This window comes from Sceloporus occidentalis, unplaced genomic scaffold, assembly GCF_023333645.1.
Source record: "Sceloporus occidentalis isolate IW3139 unplaced genomic scaffold, rSceOcc1.0.p SCAF_1, whole genome shotgun sequence".
Taxonomy (NCBI): domain Eukaryota; kingdom Metazoa; phylum Chordata; class Lepidosauria; order Squamata; family Phrynosomatidae; genus Sceloporus; species Sceloporus occidentalis.
Genome location: NW_028316981.1, coordinates 176,355,825 through 176,376,816, shown reverse-complemented (window position 1 = coordinate 176,376,816; position 20,992 = coordinate 176,355,825). Strand labels below are relative to the sequence as shown.

At 42.4% G+C, this 20,992-nt stretch overlaps 1 protein-coding gene across 5 annotated transcripts in view; it reads left to right on the top strand.

Moving 5' to 3' along the window:
• The first annotated feature begins 2,578 nt into the window (after positions 1-2,578).
• Positions 2,579-20,992, top strand: part of SLC27A1 (solute carrier family 27 member 1) — a 40,339-nt gene continuing 21,925 nt past the window's right edge. For 2 of the 5 annotated variants that reach the window (XM_089483099.1, XM_089483064.1), the window contains exons 1-2: positions 2,579-2,881; positions 17,345-17,512. In XM_089483099.1, coding sequence (XP_089339225.1) covers positions 17,346-17,512 — 167 coding nt within the window. In that variant the 5' untranslated portion in view covers positions 2,579-2,881; position 17,345. The other 3 variants (XM_089483091.1, XM_089483074.1, XM_089483082.1) reach the window with 3 other exon arrangements.

The window sequence follows — 20,992 nt, the reverse complement described above, 5'->3', positions numbered from 1 at the left end:
GAAAGCTATGACGCTGCATGGTAAAGCAGGCAAAGGCATCCTAGACCAGATATGTTGGTCTAGTGGCATCCCTATGTTGAATAATTAGAAGAGCAACTGGATAGAAACCCAAACACGATACTGTCATTTTGTGCAATACCTTGCATTGGTTAAGATGAACAAGGAGTGTTTTAAAAAATACTTTTATTCACATATTAAACATTTTCTCTGCATTATTTAGGATCTGTGACACATGTGTCTGTTTCCCAGTGAATATGCAGATTTTCCAAGGCTGTGGAAAATTGCTTTTAGCATAGAAGCGCACAGACATGCGCCTCTGGATATGTGAGACATGCAAAATGACGTGTTTTCAAGGCTTTGTTTTTCTAAACAAAGAAAAACATCCAACGATATCTCGCATCTTCCACAGCCTGCTTTTATCATCTGTTGGGGCCTCTTCAAAACACCTGGATAATCATAAGATCTTAGGATAAATAGAGAGAACTTAGTTCTGCTGTTCTGAAAAATAGATGAAAGGCCATAGGAACATCCTATTCTTTATCAAAACAAAAGAAGTTGAAAATTGTGTCCTTTCAAGATTTAGTAATCAAATAGTGCCTTTGATAAAAAAAAAAAATTAAAAATTGCTCTCAAATAAATAGGTATAATCCATTTCTTTTGAAAACAGTTGTCTTAGCACACAAACATAAAAGTTAAATTGTGTATTCTTTATGACAGCTCGCTTAGAAATAACCAGACACTGGAAAGCATTGTCTAAAGTAAGTACTGTGTCTGGGCTTTGTTCAATAACATATGGAGTACTGGACTTGATGGAAAATTTTATAGTAAAATGAATCTTTCAACAGATCTAGACAGACACTAAATAAATTTATGGCAACATAATTGACCTTTCCCCACTTTCTTTCTTTTTAACTTTTGTCTGCCCAGGTGGAGCATCTGATAGTTTGGAAAGGCTTAATTCAGTTGATGTGTTTGAAAACATCAATGGCAACCTATGTCTCATCACTGACTGAAACCAGAGACAACAATTTGCAGACTTCATTCCCAGTGGAAATCACAATAGCATGGACATCCAAGTTGGCCACTGCAGTAAGATGCTTGTGGATTCTTTAATCCTAATGTTTATTTTGAAGTTGCACTTTTCTTGCTCAATGATTGCATACAACACCTTTAAAATAAGTCAGTTAAAAAATTAAACAAACTAGTGCCTTTTCAGGAAATAATGTTGAACAAAGGTATAATTTTAAACCAGGGGTACTTCCAATGTTCAGATATGGTTGCACTGACATTGGAGGGTGCATCTACACTACAGAAATAATGCAGTTTGGCATCACTCTAAATGCTGTAACTCAGGCCTATGGAATCCTGGGATTTGTAGTTTTACAAGGTCTTTACCCTGCTCTGCTGAAGAGTGCTGGTCCCTCGTTAAACTACAAATCTCATGATTTTATAGGATGGAACCATCCTGGATACCAGTTAAAGTGGTATCAAACTGCATCATGTCTACAGTATAGATGCACCCTTAGTTTGGCAAAAAGAAAAGACAAGACAAAAGGATGTGGGGGGGGGGGGGAGGGAAGAGTCCCTTCTTTTATCAAATCTCTTCCTATTTCACAACCAAGGAGGATTAAAATGATGGCTTTACTTTATGGCAAATGAAAGTGTGGGTAATAAGGGTTGCCTCCACTGCAATACTGAAACACAGGGCAACCTTTTACAGCAGTTCAGCAGACTTACAACTAACTCTTCAGATCCTTTGGACATGAACTCCCCCAGTCCCTTACCATTGGCCATGCTGGCTGGGGTTGCAGGGAGTAAAACTGTGTGCCATTGAGATATGCCTGTACTTCAGAGGAAGGCAATGCCATTTAGCAAGCCACTTCTAAGTAATCCCTGCTAAAGAACATCCTGTGACACTAAAGGCCCATATTGCTGCTGCTGCTACTACTACTTTTGTTGTTGTGTGCCTTCAAGTCATTTCCGATTTATGGTGACTTATCCGACTTGTCATGGGGTTTTCTGGGCCAGTCCCCTGAGGCTGAGAGAGTGTGACTTGCCCAAGGTCACCCAGTGGGTTTCATGGCCGAACCAGGATTCAAAAACAAAACACACTGCAGAAGTAATCCAGTTTGAGACCGCTTTAACTGCCGTGGCTCAATGCTAGGGGATTCTGGGAACTGTAGTTTTGTGGGACATTTAGCTTTCTCTGTCAGAGAGAGCTCTGGTGCCACTATAAACTACAATTCCCAGGATTCCCTAGCACTGAGCCAGGGCAGCCAAAGCAATCTCAGACTGGATTACTTCTGCAGTGTGTTTTGGACCATATTTCAGCATGACGCCACTTTAATTGCCATGGCTCCGTGCTACTGAACTCTGGGAATTGTAGTTTCTCGTGGCGCCACAGCTGTCTGACAGAGAGGGCTAAAGGTCTCGCAAAACAACAACTACAACTCCCAGAGTTCCATAGCAGTGAACAGCGGCAGTAAAAGCCGTGTCAGATGGAGCCTCTGACGTCACAAACGGGCTCCCAGGTAATTGAAGGAGCGCGCGTGACGACGTCAGAGGCGGCGAAGAAAAGCCTTCCGCTCTCTTATTATGACAGCCACAGGCTCTGCGTCGTATACCGCCACCTTCCCGTGAGGCCTCAGGGAACGGCCCCCCGCGCTCTCTATGATGACCCCTTCTCTGCCCTTCTCTCCTTCGCCATCTCTATGGCTTTGGTTTCTCCTGCCCTCGCCCTAAATGTAGCTGGAGGCGGGGCTTCTTCCTCCCTAGGCTCCGCCCCCTCCCCTTGGCCCTATGAGCTGAGGGGGAGGAGCTTCGTCAAGCGGCGGTGGTAAGGTGAAGAAGACGCGCGGAAGGTGACGGTTGGGAGCGCGAGGTATGGAACGGCCGTTTTACCCCGGGGGAGGGGGAGTAAGTGGCGTTACCTTGGCAACCGTGGAACTGGGCCTGGGGGGAAGAGGGAAGGAGCTGTGGCGTTCCCTTGGCAACGGGGAGGGGGAGTGGCGGCGTCGCCCTGGCAACGGAGCTGAAGGGGGCTGAAGAAAAGGCCAGTGAGGGATATCTATCTATCTATCTATCTATCTGTGGCGTCTAGTCTTGTTGTTGTGTGCCTTCAAGTCCTTTGAGACCTATGGCGACCCCAAGGCGAACCTGTCGTGGGGTTTTCTTGGCAAGATTTGTTCACAGGGGGTTTGCCACCATTGCCTTCCCCTGAGGAGGCTGAGAGAGTGTGACTTGGCCCAAGGTCACTCAGTGGGTTTCCAAACCCTGGTCTCCAGAGTCATAGTCCAAGGCTCTGCTCTGGCATAGTGGGCCAAAGTACTCTTCCAAAAGGCACCTGCTCCCTGTCTGATCTTGGAAGCTAAGCAGGGTCAGCTCTGGTTAGCACTTGGATGGGAGACCACCAGTGAATCCCAGGTGCTGTAGGCTATATTTCAGAGGAAGGAACTGGCAAAAAATACCTCTGAGTCTTCCTTGCCTGAGAAAACCCTGTGAGAAATTCAAGAGGTAACCGCAAATCCACACAAACCTGGTCCAAACGCGCACACAGTGATGGTCGGTGCCCCCATAAAATGAAAGGGCTGAGGGTTTTTTAAGGCGAGGGGGAGGTTGTTTGCCATGTGGGGAGGCCATAGGTCACTGGGAGGAAGAGGATAGATGTCAGGACCACGTGCCAGTCATCATTGGGGTGGTTTTGAGGAAGTGTGGCGGATATGGGGTCATCTTGACTTAGGTCCAAAACCCACTGCAGAAAAATCCAGTTTAAGACCGGTTTGACTGCCCTGGCTCAGTGCTAGGGACCCTGGGGATTGAACCTTATGGTGACACCAGAGCTCTCTCTGACACAGAAGGCTCAATGTCTCACAAAACTCCAATTCCCAGAATCCCCTAGCATTGAGCCAGGGCAGTTAAAGCGGTCTCAGACTGGATTTTTCTGCAGTGGGTTTTGGACCTTAGACCTTTAAAAAGCAGCTCCACAGATGAGCTTGTCATAATATCTCAGGACAGCATACACATATAAAACATGTAAAGCACTTCCAGTTTAAAATAGGAACAAGATGAATTTTAAATGTGGATTGTTCTAATGTGTGTGTATCTTATTTGCCCTTTTAAACTGATTTGTATTTTAGCTGATGTTGTTTGTCTGTTAATGGTTGTTGTTCCCTGCCTTGATTTGTGGAGAGAGATGGGTAAGAAATACTACTACTACTACTACTACGACTATTTCTTACCCACCTTTCCTTATGAATAGAGGTGAGGAACAACAAAGATTAACAAACAAGCTAATCAGTTAAAATACACATCAATGTTGTTGTCACTGTAGTTATTATTATTATAATATAATAATAACTTTAATATAATTTAAATTATAATTTAATATGAATAATTAAAAAACACAGCAGCAATTAAAATAAATGGAAAACCACCTTAAAACTGCAACAGTTTAAAGCCATGTGCGTGTATATAAATGAGTCCCCAAAAGCTTTAATAAAAAGCCACGGTTTGGTTTGGTGCCCAAAACAAGGCAACACTGGTGCCAATTGGCCCTCCAAGGGAAAGGGCTCTCCACAGCCAATGAGCCACAGCTGAGAAGGCCCTCTCCCATGTGGTCTTTGCACATTGTGCTGAATTGTGGGCTATACAGCAGGGCCTGTCCTGCAGAGCTCAGTTCTCCTCCTGCAGACCTTGATTCTTGAGCAAGTATCTTCTGCTTGATAAAACAAGGTTTGTTTGTCTTTTAATCTTTTGCTATTTAGTCAGAAGAGCAGGCTTGACTAAGTCATGTCCCGCTCCGCTGCCTCTCTTCATTGAGCAATCTTAGGACTAGGGCTTGCTGATTGGGTTGATTGCATATATGTCATAGGTTCAAAACACACTGCAGAATTAATCCAGTTTGGGACCGCTTTAATGGCCCTGGCTCAACACTAGGGAATTCTGGGAACTGTAGTTTTGTGAGCCATTTAGCCTTCCCTGTCAGAGAGCTCTACTGCCACAATAAACTACAATTTCCCAGGATTCCCCAGCACTGAGCCTAGGCAGTTAAAGTGGTTTCAAACTGGATTATTTCTGCTTGAAGCTGCCCCTTCTGTAGGTGGATTGGGGCCACTGCAACTACAGGCTGCGGCCCCAATCTGCCTTGAAGCTGCCCAAAAAAGGAGCGGCAAAGAGCTGCTCCTTTTTCAGGGTACAAAAAGCTGGCTTTGCAGCCACACTGTGCCCGGAAGCCAGCTTCATGACACACTGGCAATGTGAACTGCCGCGCTGCTGATCATCATGAAGCCAGCGCCATGTAAACAGCTGTCAAAGCTTCCAGATGGCTTCTGGTATGCTTGGGAGTGTGCGGCGTGTAAATGCTGTGCTCCCAAGCCACCCAGAAGGCAGCGCAAAAGGGCCGTCTGTTTCGGCCCTTAGTCTCAAGTTTTCCCTTGAAAGCAGAACATGCCCTGTAGTGTAAGTCTGCACTGGGTACAGTTTGGAAAATGGAGCTGAGGAGGGAAGGAGAGAACTGCTTACAGGTTAGTTACTGGGAGACAGTAGCTTATCCTTCTAAGAGCAAGGAAATATTTTCCCATCCTACTATTCCTTGTCATCTGCTAGCTGGCTCAGACAAGTTGTGCTTTGAAAGGTGTGATAGTGTCATCACCCCTGGCAAGCTGAGGCTGGAGGCTCTGTGACCAGTGAGACTTGATATCATGTGTATTGCTTTAGCATATTATATGGCTGTGTATCTGTGACAAGCTTTCTAAGTAGCAGAACTCTGTGTTCTCACTTTATGTGGTGCAAGTGTAGAATAGGGGGGTCGTCTTGTTACTTGAAGGGATCAGAAGACCATTGTTTAGTGTTTTTGGGAGGGAGCTGTCACTTATATCTGCAGGGACATTCCTTTCTTTGGTAAATATTCATCTCCTTTTTAAAATACTTGGAACCAGTGGATTTCACACCTCCTTTAGTATCCCATTCCATTGTCCAACTATTTATGCTTCAAAAACATATCCTGTGAGCCTGTCTAAATCTGCTGTGCCTTGACTTGATTCTTGTCCTTCCCATGTGACTCAAGTGAACAGTTCCATGTCATCTTTATTGCAGTCTAGATATTTGCAAACTGATATCATGTACTGCTTTAGCTGTCTTTTCCCTAAGCTAAACAAACTTGGTTCTTCCAACCTTTCCTCATATGTCATAAATTCTGGGTACTCTGGGACTGGGCCTGCCCTCCCCTTCATGAAGTATGGTGACAAAATTCATTCAATAGCCCTGAGTTGCAACCAGTACCAGATTTGGTTCTGTTTCAGATGTCTTTGCTGGGAGAAACATTCTTATATGGGAAAATATCATCAGCTTGGTGGTTGGTTTGCTAATTACCGGAACTGGAGAAATCCTGCATGACTTTGAAAATATCTGCAGTATTTTCTTAGGAGCATAAGAAGAGCTTTGCTGGACCGAATTAAATGTCCTCTGGCCAAGTGTTCTGCTTCTTAACAGTGTTTAGACAGATTCTCCTTGGAATGTTACAAACAGGATGTGAAGGTAAACTCTGTCCCTGGAACCTCAGGTCTGGTATTTAGAAATATACTGCATCTGAGAATGGAAGGTCCATGTCACTGTTTTGTCAGGTAATTACTAAGTTATCTTCCATGAACTTGTCAAATATTTTAAAGAATTGTAGTAGTCATCACCACTACTTCTTACAATCACGATAGAAAGAGATCTTGAAGGTTGTCTACTCCAGTCTTTTGTTGATATAGGAAATTTACTATTGATGGATGATGATCCAGCTGGTTTTAAAATTCTCTAAAAGGAGCTATTTCTCCTGAGGTATTTCTACGCATTAGATCAAACCCTGTATCTTCTTTAACCTTATTGAAGTCATTTTCCCTGAAGTCCAGGGAATACCTCTGACTCGACTTTCACCTTCTTCACAATTATGACACTTAAAATGATGTTGCCACTTCTCTTTAAGAACCAAAGTTCCCATTACTTTCACCTCATCAACCAATTTTTCGCTGTTTGTGAGAATCATGTTGAGGATAACTGGTCCCTGTGTATCTTCTGTTAACTCTTCAGGAGTAAATTGTCAGAAAAGTGAGACATTCTAGTAAATTTCAAGGTAGTTGGAAACTTCTATTACTAAATTTTCTAACAATATAGTAATCTGATGAAGGATGGCATCACCAAAGTCTTTGGGCTGCCTTGGCCGTGTTTAGTGGACTCAAATGATGTTGCTATAAATTCCTAGCCTTTTATTTTTACCCAGATGCACACAATCATCCTTCATATGTTGATTCATGATTTTGTTACATGCATTTAATAATAGGGTGGGCACGACAACAAACAATTGGATTTTGGCCCAGGATGGACCAAGTGCCACGTGGCCCCAAGGCTGGTTTTGCAGCCCACAACCATAAAGGGTGAATTTTCTCTTCTAGGTGTGACGAATCACATCTTAAATAGTTAGTAAGGTCTCCCTTCATCTAACATGAAAGAAACTAATTTTTCAAAGTCACAAGTGGATTTCTGGACACTTCTGTCCCCTACTCCCATTTTGGGGGCATTTTTCATAGTCACAGGCCTTGAGACATAAGACTGATTATCAGGCCTGGCACCTTTGTCCAGACCAATTCAGGCCTCTGTACATCACCTTCTGTTTGGTCTGTGTTAGAATGAATTATAGCCTTCAGTCCCTATGCAGTAGTCCAAAGGCTGTAATTGCACTCTTACGTTTTGTTTTTGTTTTTTGCATAATAGTGCGTCATACAGTGCTGTTCTGGTTCCTTGCACTTTCCTATCCTTAGTATACAACATTAAGTTATCATCTAGGACAATGGTTCCCAAACTTTGGTTCTCCAGATGTTTTGGACTTTAGCTTCCAGAATTTTTGACTGCTGGCCAAGCTGGCTAGGGCTTCTGGGAGTTGAAGTCCATAACACCTGGAGGACCAAAGTTTGGGAATCACTGATATAGGATTTCACTGCTGCTGCCACTTATGTTTTGCAGCAGTGGTCCCCCAAACTGTGTTCTTTAAGGGATTTTGGACTTCAGTGCTCAGAATCCCAGACTATTGGCCAGCATGGCTGAGGCTTCTGGGAGCTGAAGTCCAAAATCTCTTAAAGGGCACAGTTTGGGGACCACTGCCTTGCAGGATAGGGTTTAAAACCCTCTCTTGACCAGAATAGCAGGATTCACACTAATGTCAAGTCTACCTAGTCCTTGTGACATGCATCCCATCTACTTCCAGAAGTCTTTCAACACAGAAGATTAGACCCAGTTCCAAGAATCTCAAGTCTTTCCCAATGCCACCATCTGCCTTGCCGGTCATTCACTTCCAGTATGCTCTCTCTTCTTAAGCCATGACTTTCAAAAGAAAAGAGTGACAAAAATACCACACCCCCCCCCAGGTCCATCATCTCCTTAAATAGGACCTCGTGGTAGAAATATATTCAGTGCTATGTCTGGCAGTATAACTTTTCCATGTGGTTTAGCAGTAAGTGCTAATGATCAGAGAACTTTTAAAATCTTGTTGAGTTTTCTTAGGTGCACCAGGACACCACACCCACTGTGGCTGGGATGGCATCCCCAAGTGGCTGGGATGGCAAAATGCTGCCTCTGTCTTTCTCAATAGGAAATGGTCAGTTACTGCCACATACCTCACAGGGGCAGCTGCAGGACTCCTTCCACACATAGAACCCCTCAGTCCTCCTTTGTGCTCCATAGAAAGTGGAGAACGTGTAGCCTTCCAGTTGTTCTTGGAAAGCCATTCCAGTCCTCCTCCATGATTGTTCATTCTGGCTAGGGCTGGTGGGAATAACAATATGACACCGTCTGGAGGGCCATACTTGCCCTACATTGAACAAAGGGCAGTTGTTGCTGTTCCAGGGCTGCACAGGCATTGCCTATGGAATGGCCCTGGAATTCTTGCACAACTCCAAAGACCATTCTTAGTGCCCGATTACTTTGTTCCTGTATATAACATTCTTCCATGTTCCCATCTTCTGCATATGGTTCTCTTCCTCTTGCTTAGAATTGCTTCTTCCTGGCTGCATTCGCACTGCAGAAATAATCCAGTTTGACAGCACTTCAACTGCTATGGCTCAATGCTGTGGAATTCTAGGAACTGTAGTTCCTCTGTCAGAAAGCTTTGATCTTTCAACAAACTACAAATCCCAGAATTCCATAGCATTGAGCCATGGCAGTTAAAATGGTGTCAAAAACTGGATTATTTCTGTTGTGCAGATGCAGCCCTTGTCATCTTTCCAGAAGTGCTTCTTGCTCTGACCAAACATTTTTCATCTTTCTTGGTGACTGGTGTGGACAGTTAGATCGTGGACCTTTGGACTTTTTCTTCCAGCAGGCATACCAGCTTCCATTTGCTGTATCATCAGGCAGAGACTTTGGTTATCACTGCAACAGCTCCTTAGAATCATAGAGTTGGAAGAGACCACAAGGGCCATCCAGTCCAACCTCCTGCCATGCAGGAAATCCAAATCAAAGCATTCCCCAACAGATGGCCATCCAGCCTCCGTTTGAAGACCTCCATGGAGGGAGACTCCACTACACTCGGAGGGAATGTGTTCCACTGTCGAACAGCCCTTACTGTCAGAAAGTTCCTCCTAATGTTGAGGTGGAATCTCTTTTCCTGTAGCTTGCATCCATTGCTCCGGGTCCTAGTCTCTGGAGCAGCAGAAAACAAGCTTGCTCCCTCCTCAATATGACTTCCTTTCAAATATTTAAACAGGTCTATCATATCACCTCTTAACCTTCTCTTCTCCAGGCTAAACATCCCCAGCTCCCTGAGTCATTCCTTCTGCGACCATACTGCGCACTGCTCTTTTGGTATTGTTGCAGCCTTCCTGGTTTCTCTCTGTCAAACTTCTTCAAAGTGCTCCCACATATAATTCCCGATTTTATTGCTCTGATTTTTGAGCTCTATGAGACTGGCCAGCTACTTACAATGTTGTGTAGTTAATCACCCTGGTGCCTGACTAGCTCAGTGATTCACTGCAAGCAGCAGATATTCCCTTTGCCAAAATGATGTGGCACAAATGAAAAACAAGCCAAACTGATCAAGAATACCAAGCAGCCCTGAAGAAAAAAGCCCGTGGCAGTGAATTCCGTAAGTACAACTCTCAGGTCCTTCCAAGGCAGCATACAAGTGAAATTATGAGTGCAACAATAAAAATGGAGTGCAACAATATGAAAAACAAAACATTTCAGGAAGGGGAAAGTCCCCCTTAGTGCACAATGCGATATTTGTCTTTGTTGTCCCCTTTCTCTTCTGTGCATTGTCTGAAGTTGTTTCTCCCTGTTGCTCTGAGCTCACTGACAGTAAATCTCACTGGGTGTTCCCAGGTTTTAGTATTCTATTGAAGAGGGCTGTAATCTGCTCACACAACATGGACAATTTTTGTGAACAGGCCCTTATTTTTATTTATTTATTTATTTATTTGCTGCACTGAAGAAATTGCATTTGGAATGAAATGTTTTCTCCCGATTTGGGTGGATAAGCAGTGATCTGCTTCAAATAGAAAAGCCAGTAAGTTCATACTCTAATACAGTGAAGCTCAACAATAGATGGGGAAGTGAAGCATAATAGATACTTGGACTGCTACGAATAGGAGATGTGTGTATTTTCTAATCATTGACCATAATAGCCTGTGATGTACTTGTACACTGTCTTTTGTCCAAAGAGCTCAAGGTGCTGGTATACATAGAGGTCAACTTATTTTACCCACATAATAATCCTGTGACATAGGTTAATCTAATGACTCACTCTAGATCACTCAGTCAGCTAAATCATGAGCAGAAATGTGGTCTTAATTCTTCCTATAATCATACAAGTTGAGTGTCCCTTATCTGAAATGTGTGGGACCAGAAGCGTTTCAGATTTTTCTTTTTTTGAATTTTGGCATATTTGCCTATACATAATGAGATACCTTGGAGATGGGACTTAGAAGTCTAAACATGAAATTTATTTATGTTTCATATATACCTTTACCCATAGCCTGAAGGAAACTGCACACAGTATATTTAATAATTTTAGGCATGAAACAAATTTTATAAACGCCAAACCATCAGAAAGCAAAGTTGCCATTACCACAACCACCCTTGAAACAGTTTCAGATTTTGGAGAATTTCAGGTCTTTAGGAATGCTCAACCAATAACCATAACAATAATTTGATGTTATGTTCGCTTAACTCATTCTGTATTTGTGTTATGTGTATATTTGTTACAGTACTTTAATTTTTTGTTCCTTGCCTTGATCCATTGGAAGAGACAGATAAGAAATAAGTAGATAATAAGTAATAATTCTTATTCCTGGTTCAGCTCCAATACTCTTAACTATCATAATCATACTGACTTATTTATCTCATCAAGAATTGGCTAGGATAGAATGCACAATACTGGTTTTCATATAGAGCTGTGTGTTAGCTTGCAACAAATTGTGGCAGTTCTTTGGCTTGTAAAATGACTTTTTTTAGTTTATTAAATGGAAACAGGGAGTGTGAAAATTTCTTCTCTACAAGTGGAAGACAGTTTTCCAGAAAAGATAAAACCTCCCACCTGATCCAGTGAGCCGGATGTTTGTAAATTATCTTTGAAATCCTCATTCGTCATAATTGGAGGAGCAGTTCTAATTGTCTGCTGTGATAATTGGGGGGGGGGGGGGGAGCTGCGGCTGGGGAATTTCTAGTTCTGTCTTCAAACAACAGACTGCCCCCCCCCCCCCCCCACATGGATTGGTTATTTAAGGCAGGGAGAGAGTAAACCATTTTGAACTCTTCAGATTGAGAGGCTGCTGCTGAAAGAGTCTTATCTGTTGCTTCACATTTTCAAAACATGGCCTAGTGGTGCCTTCAGCATGGCATCTTTGTGAGCCAAACTTAATTGAGGCCAGGTGGAGCGCCACAGTGGGCACGGGCAGGAGAAGGAGCACAGAGAAAGTTGCAGACACATGCCTAAGACTGAGGCTGGCAGTGGTGGAGCTTGGCTCTGAGGCAGAAAATTAGAGGGCTCTGTGATTCTTACTGCCAGCTCTGCTTCTGACAAAGAGGCCAGTTAAGGACAGAACAGTGCAGCAGGTCACAGGCCAGTGGCTCCAAACTCTCCCAAACATGCTGCCTTTGTGGACTGTGAACTGAGTCCCTTACATCCCTACATGTAATATCCCTAATGTTTGGAATGCTGTTGTGTACCTAGATCTCACTCAGGGGCTCTGAAATATCCTTAGCAAAAATGTAACTGCTGAGTGAGATCACACTTAAGCAGTCTGCAAGAATGGCTGCAGTTGTTATTGTGGGGTGGTTTCTCCTTGTTTTGCTCCACCTTCCTTATACAATCATCTTTGCATGGCTATGTTGCAGACAGAGCCATTCCTCTAAAGCAGGGGTCGGCAACCTACAGCCCGTGGTCTGGATCCGGCCCAGCGAGGCCTTGGGACCGGCCCCAGCCCGGCCCTGCCGCCGATTGCCACCCCCTCTGTAGCTTCAGTGCTGCTCCGGGTGCCATTTTTGGGAGGTCTGGCGGAGGAAAGGCTGCGATGGAGCCCAGGACCTGGCAGGCCGCTGTCCTGGGCTCCCTCGCGGCCTTTCCTCTGCCAGACCTCTCTCTCCAGAGGGAAGAGAGAGGAAAAAGAGGAAAGTGGAGGAAGAGGAATGAGAAGAAGAGGGAGGAGGAGAAGGAAGAAAGGGAGGAAAAGGGAGGAGGAGGAGGAGGAAGAATAGGAAAGAGATGGAAGAAGGGGGAAGGAGGGGAGGAAAAAAGGAAGAGGAGGAGGAAAAGGGGAAAGGAAGAAGAAGGGGGAGGAGAAGAAGAGAAAAGGGGAGGAAGGAAGAGAACGAGAGATGAAGGAAGCAGAGAAGGAAGAAGGGGAGGAAGAGGAAAACAGAGAGGAAGAGGAGGAAGAAGGAAAAGGGAGGAGGAAGAGAGAGGAGGAGGAAAAAGAAGGAAGACTACAACTTCTGAGGCTGTGAATGGTTTTGGGAGAACTGCGTTTTGAAAGGTGTTGCATGAGGAGAGTACGAGGCAGTCCTTATTTTTTATTTATTTATTTTAAAAAAAATTAAATTATTTAATTATTTATTTTTTGGCTTTGGCCCCCCAGTTGTCTGAGGGACAGCAACCCGTCCCCCGGCTCAAAAAGGTTGCCTACCCCTGCTCTAAAGCAGTGGTTCCTAAACTTGGGTGTTCCAGATGTTTTGGACTCCATCTCCCAAAATTCCTGACTGTTGGCCAAGTTGAGTGGGGCTTCTGAGCATTGAAGTCCAAAACCACCTGCAAGATAAAAGTCTGGGAATCAATGCTGTAAAGGATAGTATTGGGGACCCCTGTATTTCCCCCAACTCCCAAGTGCAAGTGGCTGGAAAGGTGGCTCTCAGACGTCTCTTGGCATCTGGGAGGGGCAATGTATATCGCTCCTTTTGGATAAAGAATGATGAATAGTCATGGTGTGACTATGGGTTTTTATGGCCTCTTTTAATTAGAACTGTAGCTGTAAATAGAAAGGAGATTAAGGAGCTGCTGTCATTTCCTAAGAGGTCTTCAGTCTTCAGAGGAGCTCAGGAATTTTTCTTCAAGCCCAGTGGCCAAGCCAAGCTATTCCTTACCTTGCGGCATTTAACCGTGCTTTTAATCTGGAAATACAGTATGTGTTGCTGTAAAATTATGCCAGAAGAATTTGTATATTACCTGCTTAAGTGATGTACTTAAAATGCCCTTACCTCTATACACTTACTGTTTAATCTCTTGTATGGTTCTTTCTAAAGGCAGTGGCAGTTCCACTATTAGGGCTTCATCCACAACTTCAGTATTTACAGAATGAATTGTGTAAATCTAAGGAATTTGTGCTTCCAAGATAAAGATTTTTTAAAAAAAGAATGAGAAGACTGGAACACTAAAAAAAGAGGGAAATCAGATTGTTTCTAGGAACAGGGAGGACGATGAAAAGAGAAGACAGTTATATGAGAAGATGAAAACTTTGTGACGTTCAGCAGCTTGCCTAATATGCTTGGATTTTAGAGACTTATGTACAGATATTCCAAATATTGTTACTACCACCTACAGTTTTAAGGACTAGAAAAGTTGTTTTTGTGAAATATGCAATGGAAACAGATCATTGTCATAATATTTATTAAATTGTTATTAAATTGCCTGATTTCAAATAAAATTGCATGCTGTTTACTATGTAAGATGTTGGCATTAGAATAGATATTTCTTTTTGCTTTTACAGCAGGCAGGCTGCCTTCCAGATATTGTTGGGCTCCACTTCCCAGCATTCCTCACCATTGGCTTCTCCATCCCTGATTCCCACCCACTCCTTTTACAGAGTCTAATACAGAATTCAGTCCAGATGTCTGTATTAAAATCTGTTTGTGCACTCTTTTTAAATAAAAAAATAATTGCCTAACTTTTGTGTCTTTACTCAGATGTCTGTCCGTAGGCAATGTATACTGATGCAGCTTGCCAGACGTCTTTTGAGTGTAAAAATGCTTGTGTAAAATAACAATGTAATCCTGTTGCCCATAGCCTATTCCAGAATGTTGGGTTTTTTTTGCTTATGGTGACCCTAAAGTGACCCTATCATAGGTTTTTCTTGACTAGTTTAATCAGTGAGGGGTTGTCATTGCCATCCTCTGAGGCTGAGAGAATGTGACTTGCCCAAGATCACCTTGTACATTTTTATGCTCGAGTGGTCAACCAAACCCTGATCTCCAGAGTCCAGTGCTGAAACCACTATGACACCTTTGGGTTAGGAGTTCCACAGTCAAGATGTTATCACAGCAAGAGACCTGTTTCATGCACCCACCAACCTCACAAAGTGTTGTGACATGCATTAGCGCCTCCTCTGAAGTTCTCAAATTTCTGACAGACTCATATGGGAGAAGTTGGTCTTCCAGATAGTATTCTTAGGCTGAATCTACACTGCAGAAATAATGCAGTTAGACATTGGTTTAATTGCCATGGCTCAATGCTGTGCAATCCTGGAATTTGTAAACAGAGGTTAGATGGCCATCTGTCGGGTATGCTTTGATTGTGAGTTAGCTGTGTTGAACTGCATTAATTCTGCAGTGTAGATTCAGCCTTAGTATTCCTTATGTGGATTCCATTGATATCATTTTGATATAATCGTAAGACTGATGACTCATTTAAAATTTTTTATCTTTCCAAGAGCTTAAGAATGTACTCTTATGTACTCTAAAGGCACCAGATCCCCCAACTGATCTTGGAAGCTAAGCAACCCTGACTGATGGGAGACCACCAGCGAATTCCAGATGCCATAGGCTGTATTTCTAAGGAAGGAATTGGCAAAACCACATAGAAAACCCTAAGAAATTGATGGGGCCTCCATAAGTCAACAGACAAATTATTGAAGGCATATACATACTGAGTTGCACACATATACTGAGTTGCAGCTATAATTCCAAGCATCCATTCAGTATCTGGTTACAATAGATTATTTTGAAAAAGAAAATTGTTATTTACTCCAGCTCTCAAATGTAACTAAAATGGCTGAATTTAAAGAGGTGGGAAATGTAGCTTCCTGTCCATGGTGCGAGTGGCGCAGAATCCAGAACAGAGCATTTAAAAACATAAAATTCCATTACTTGAACCATGCAAAATGCTCGCTTCACCATTTAGTTAGCCTGTACTCCTGTAACTATAAATATGTCATAATGTAATGCAAATTATACCTTTGTTGTTAGGAAAGCCATTTATTACAATTAAATTGTTACTAGCTCTGGTCTTTCTTAGTAGTCCAGCAAGGGCTCTTAAAGCAGCTTGCAATAAAATTAAGTTAAAATATAAAATTAATTTTTAAAAAATAAGAGTTGAAAACCAAGATAAAAATTCATATCATCCACTAAAATGGCTGCGTTTGTCTAAATAGTTGTGTTTGCTGTAATCTGGATATAAACCTCTTTGACATCAGTGAGACTTGCTTCAGAGTGGATAATTGTGCTATAAATCAGCTTTCAGAAATATGGCTTGCCTGGTGGGGGTTTATTACCATATGATAAGGAACTGAATTGAAGATGGCCTGCCAAGATATTCCAGACTCTGCAGGTCCTGTTTGTAGCTGTCTTAATCTCAGAAAAGTGTGTACTTTGATGATCTTGGTCCATGTGGATAAGCATTTGTTCAAGTATCCTGGGGAGGACCTTTTTTGGACTTTTAATGTCAAAGCCAGCACTTCGGTTTGAGTCACTGTTTTTGACGTTTTCAGGGGAGGAGGAATTGTCTTTCCCATTTATATTGCAGCTTTACTATCCTGTCTGCTAGTGGCTTGCATGTTATTTTGAAGCTGAAGGAAGGAGCACAATTATTATTTTTAAAACTGGGTTTAAAAAAACCCCTTAAGGGGTGGAGGAAGCTTCCTTCAGTGCTCATAAAGTGCTTGAAAATGTGAGAGATTTTTGGCCTCTGTCTACAAGGCATGAAACCAGCTTGCTGAAAGAGTCTGAGCTTACTGTTTTCAGGCAAAGTTCACATTGATTTTCTTTGTTCCTTTTTGCTCTGCCTGTCTTTCTGGCTTTTACTAAACCTTGCCTCTCTGGAACATGTTGCTCCTTCCTATTTGTTATGTAACTGTGTTCTCCTATTTTTCTCTTTGGGCACTCATTAATTAACTGTGTGGTATCTCCCATTGAGAGCTGGGTATGAATTTTAGACTAAAAATAAAGTGTATCTTTAACTAGCTTATCTTTTGTCAGGAAAAAAAAATAAGGCTTTTTTCATATTAGAAACATATGTAGGCTTATAGTTCAGTCGCTCTCCACAGTTAATGGTCAACAACAGGGAATTCTTGTATGTTCAGCCATTGTGTCGGAATTGAACGTAGTGTGCAGAAGGATCTGTTAAGTTGTCAGTCTTGGTGTTACTGTTAGGAGGACGAAGTGTCTTGTTCAGGTCAACTCAAGTGATTTCAGGGTTTCAGAGTTAAACCTAGCACCTTGAATTGACCTGGCAGATATGAGCTTTATTGCAGCATGTCTGCAATCTCACATTTCAGACCATGCCACAGGGTACAGCTACTGAAGCTTCAAGCTGATCTTTTGTGGCAGCTTCAGTCAGACTCCCTTGCAATCAGATATCTTCTCCTGGAAACTTTTTCTAGTTTTACCTTGGCATTAATGCAGCTTTTACTGTCTCTGACAAACCTGTAGCCCTCTATTCTCTCTTGCTGTTTTCCTGTGCTTGCTTCACCTTTGTCCTGCCTGTATTGTACGGCCATCAGCCACTCCATCTTTGCAATCATCATCTGTACAAGTATGCATAAAATGCTGTTGGTGCAAAGAAATGTTAAATCATCCTAGTAGTTAACACTGAACTACTCTTCTCTAGAATGCGCACTATTGGGGTTTGCACTGCTTCGCTTGGCTCCCTTGGCCTCATGCGGTTTTTTGGAGTTTCCTGGTCATGGAGTATTGCAGCAGCTCTGGGCATTTATATTGGCAGTGGAGGTTGGACGTTCCTCCGGATCATCTTTAAGACAGCTTTGAGAGATCTCCTGTAAGTACAATTTTTTCTTATGCAAAATGTACTGTTCTGTTTTCCCCATAAATATCAGATCTATTTCTACAAACAATAAATACAGATATGCCTTGATGGTGGGCACTTCAGTGCGACTTAAGATTGAACTCTGCTCTGTCCAAGAGTGTAGATAATGATTCTTCCTAAAACCATCATTGTTTTTATGCACATGCTCCCCACCTTGACCCCTTATTTCAAATGTGGGATTTTATAGCTCACCTACATGGGTTCTATTTAGTAGCAGCACCAAAGGCAATTTAATACCTCCCTTCACTCCAAATTGGCTTTGGTGCTGCTACTAAATAGAAAGGAGGTCAAGATACAGAGCTCTAAATCTTCTGTTTATAAAGGATTGTGTACATATGAGCTAGGTGAATCAAGGATTCAGAAACTTGGTTTATCTGAGGACATGGTTGAATTAGATGTCTCATCTAAACTCAAGTTGCTAGCTTTTAGCCCAAAGCATTTCATAAGACACTCTTGTGACAATAAAGGAAGATAATCTCATTTGTATGCTGTGGAAAATAAAATGAGTGGTGAGGAGAGAGAAGAATATCATAAAGCCAGCCTCATACTTATATTTGATAATAATTTCTGACTAAGAAATAGTCAGATATCTTTGTGTAATTGATGTGGACATATGGGTTTATATTATTTCCTAGACAGATGCATTTTCTGGCTTGGAGGTAGAAAATGTGTGATGGAGGCCCTAATTCTCATGTCTACCTTGCTCTGAAGTTGAAATCAGCACCTATTTTCTGCATCTTTGGAGTTCCTTTGTTACCAAAGGATTTAGGGCTTCTGCACTTACAAAGACTACCTCACTTTTTATAGTAGCTGTCAGTGCCCTCTGGATCTCCACTTCCTCCCAATGGCATGGCAAGTAAGAAATAACAGCAGAGAATAAAGCCCTCTTAAGAATAAGGAAAGTGCAACTAATGCTTGAAAAGGCTCTTCTGTTCCTTTCCTGGCAGAGCTGGGGGTAGGGTCACTGTGACAGGCCAGCGTCATTTGGCTAAGTACCAGCTGCCTATTACTAAACCAGCCTCTCTCTTCCAGGGCTCCTGCTTCGGACACTCATAGTCAGGAAGACTGTGTAGTTTTCAAGATGTCACTGATTTGTATCATTGGTTTGTTCTGCTGAAGAGTCTTCCAGACTCCTCTTTGATCAACAAGAAAAAGAGGTTTTGCACTGTCTTCCTGGATTTAGGGAAGTGGAATGTGTTAAGTGCACTGTACCAGACTATTATCTTGATACTATCATGACCTTTTTCTTTTTAATGGATCTTTCTTTTGAATCTAAACAGGATGCTCACAACAAAGCTTACCAAGATTGCCTATTGCCAAGGTCCCCCCCCCCCCCCATAATAAAAAAAGCAGAAATATCAATTGCTCTGCTTTAACATTTTCTCTACATGATTCTTCATGCTATTATATATATATCAAACTACAGTTGCAATATGTCTTCAGTTCCAGACAGCTGTAGGTAAAGTTATCATTAGGATGTAGTAACAGACTAAGGCTGTATCTGCACTGCAGAAATAATGCAGGTTGACACCTCAAAGCTATGGAATTATGGGATTTGTGGTTTTGTGAGATATTTAACTGTCAGAACCATGCATGCATGGATTCTGTCAGGGTTCTGAGGAGGAGGTGAATAGAGGGAGGAGGGTTAGTTTTTTACTTAAAAATATGCTATATGCTTGCTTGCTTGCTTGCTTGCTTGCTTGCTTGCTTGCTTGCTTGGGGGCTGATGGGTAGGTTGATAATTGCTGTGGCTTATGGGTAAGTGGATAGCTAGTTGGCATAGGGAGAATGGGATGTATGCAGCTGGCCAGGATAGTTTTGAGAATGATAGGTCTGGAATGTGTGTGATGTGGGCTGCATCGGTGTCTGGTACTAACGGAAGGGGAGTGGATGGCGGAAATGCCTGAGCCTGAAAGAGAGTTGATGACACAGTTTAGAAGGGGAGGGACTGGATTGTAGGGGGGACTAAGCTATGGGAATTGGAGGTGGGTACTAGTTTTGACACTGAATGAGGTTGGGGTTGAGTTTGGATTTTGGGGTTTTTAATATATTTCTTGGCTTTTGGAGGGGCAGTTTTGGCTTAAATGCTGACTGGTGAATTATTGGCTGTGTATTCAGTAAAGTTCTTTGTTGTTTCAAAATCCTGGACTCTTTGTTACACATTGATTCTGAGTTTCATAGAATCATTGAGTTGGAAGAGACCACAAGGGCCATCCAGTCTAGCCTCCTGCCATGCAGGAACTCTAAATCAAAGCATAAGACAGATGGCCATCCAGCCTCTGTTTAAAGATTTCCAAGGAGGGAGACTTCACCGACTCCATTGAAGGAGTGTGTTCCACTGTCGAACAGCCCTTACTGTCAGGAAGTTCCTCCTAATGTTGAGGTGGAGTTTACTCAAGTCCAATATTAACCTCTGTCAAAGAGCCCTGGTGCCATAACAAATTACAGACCCCAGGATTCCATAGGATAAAGCCATGGTAGTGTCATGGTGTCAAACTGCATTATTTCTGTGGTGCAGACAAGGCCTAAAACTTCATAAATCTCCATCCCTAAATACACTTTGAGTAATCTCCAGTAAATGAAATGAGATTAACTTCTGAGTGTGTACTTGGATTGTAATCTTTCTGCACCAACTTCAGAGGAAGTTCTGTTGAAACTATGGGCTTTACCATTTAGTAGATAAATATCCCTAGGGTTGGGCCACTTGCTGTTTTGTTTGTTTCCCCAAATAGTTGCAGTATTTATCTGCTCCCCTCTTGACATGGTTTTCCTTTGGACAAAGAGTTGCTCACTTGATTCCTGAAATGTAAGCAGTTGCAGTTTCACTTAGTTTTTTTACCTAGATACACTGAAGGAGATGCTGAAGGATCTTTTTGTGAATGGGTTATTTTTGTTTGCTCCTTCCTACTTACAGTTATAATGTCAAAGAGAAGCTGGATTTGATACTTGGTTTTTGAAAAAGAGGTATTGTGATTAGATCTACACAAGAGTCTTCCAGTGCTCCCTGGAAGGAAATTATGCACTTGCAACCAGTGTTAATTTTGTATCTGTTAGTGCTTTATGAACATGTGAAAGCTACCTTATATTAGGTCAGATTACTGGTCCAAATAGCATAGTCCTGTCTACTCTTACTAGTAATCCCTCTCTAACTTCTCATGTAGAGCTGTCCCAGCTCTTCTCTCCAAGGACTTGCTAAATGCAAAGCTCTCTGAGATGTTGCCATTTGATTGACTTTGCTGGAAGTGAAGAGCATTTTGAAAATATCTTCTTCTATTGTCTGTTACTACTTGTCTGTTTGTTTAACAAATGAGAACATAGTCTGGAAATAGGGAAAGGATACTGCTAAATGAAAGGAAAGGGAGGCGGTAGAGTGGAGAGCAGAGTTTGCATGTGTGCAACAGTGAAATTTTGTAATAGCTTGCAAAATTTAAT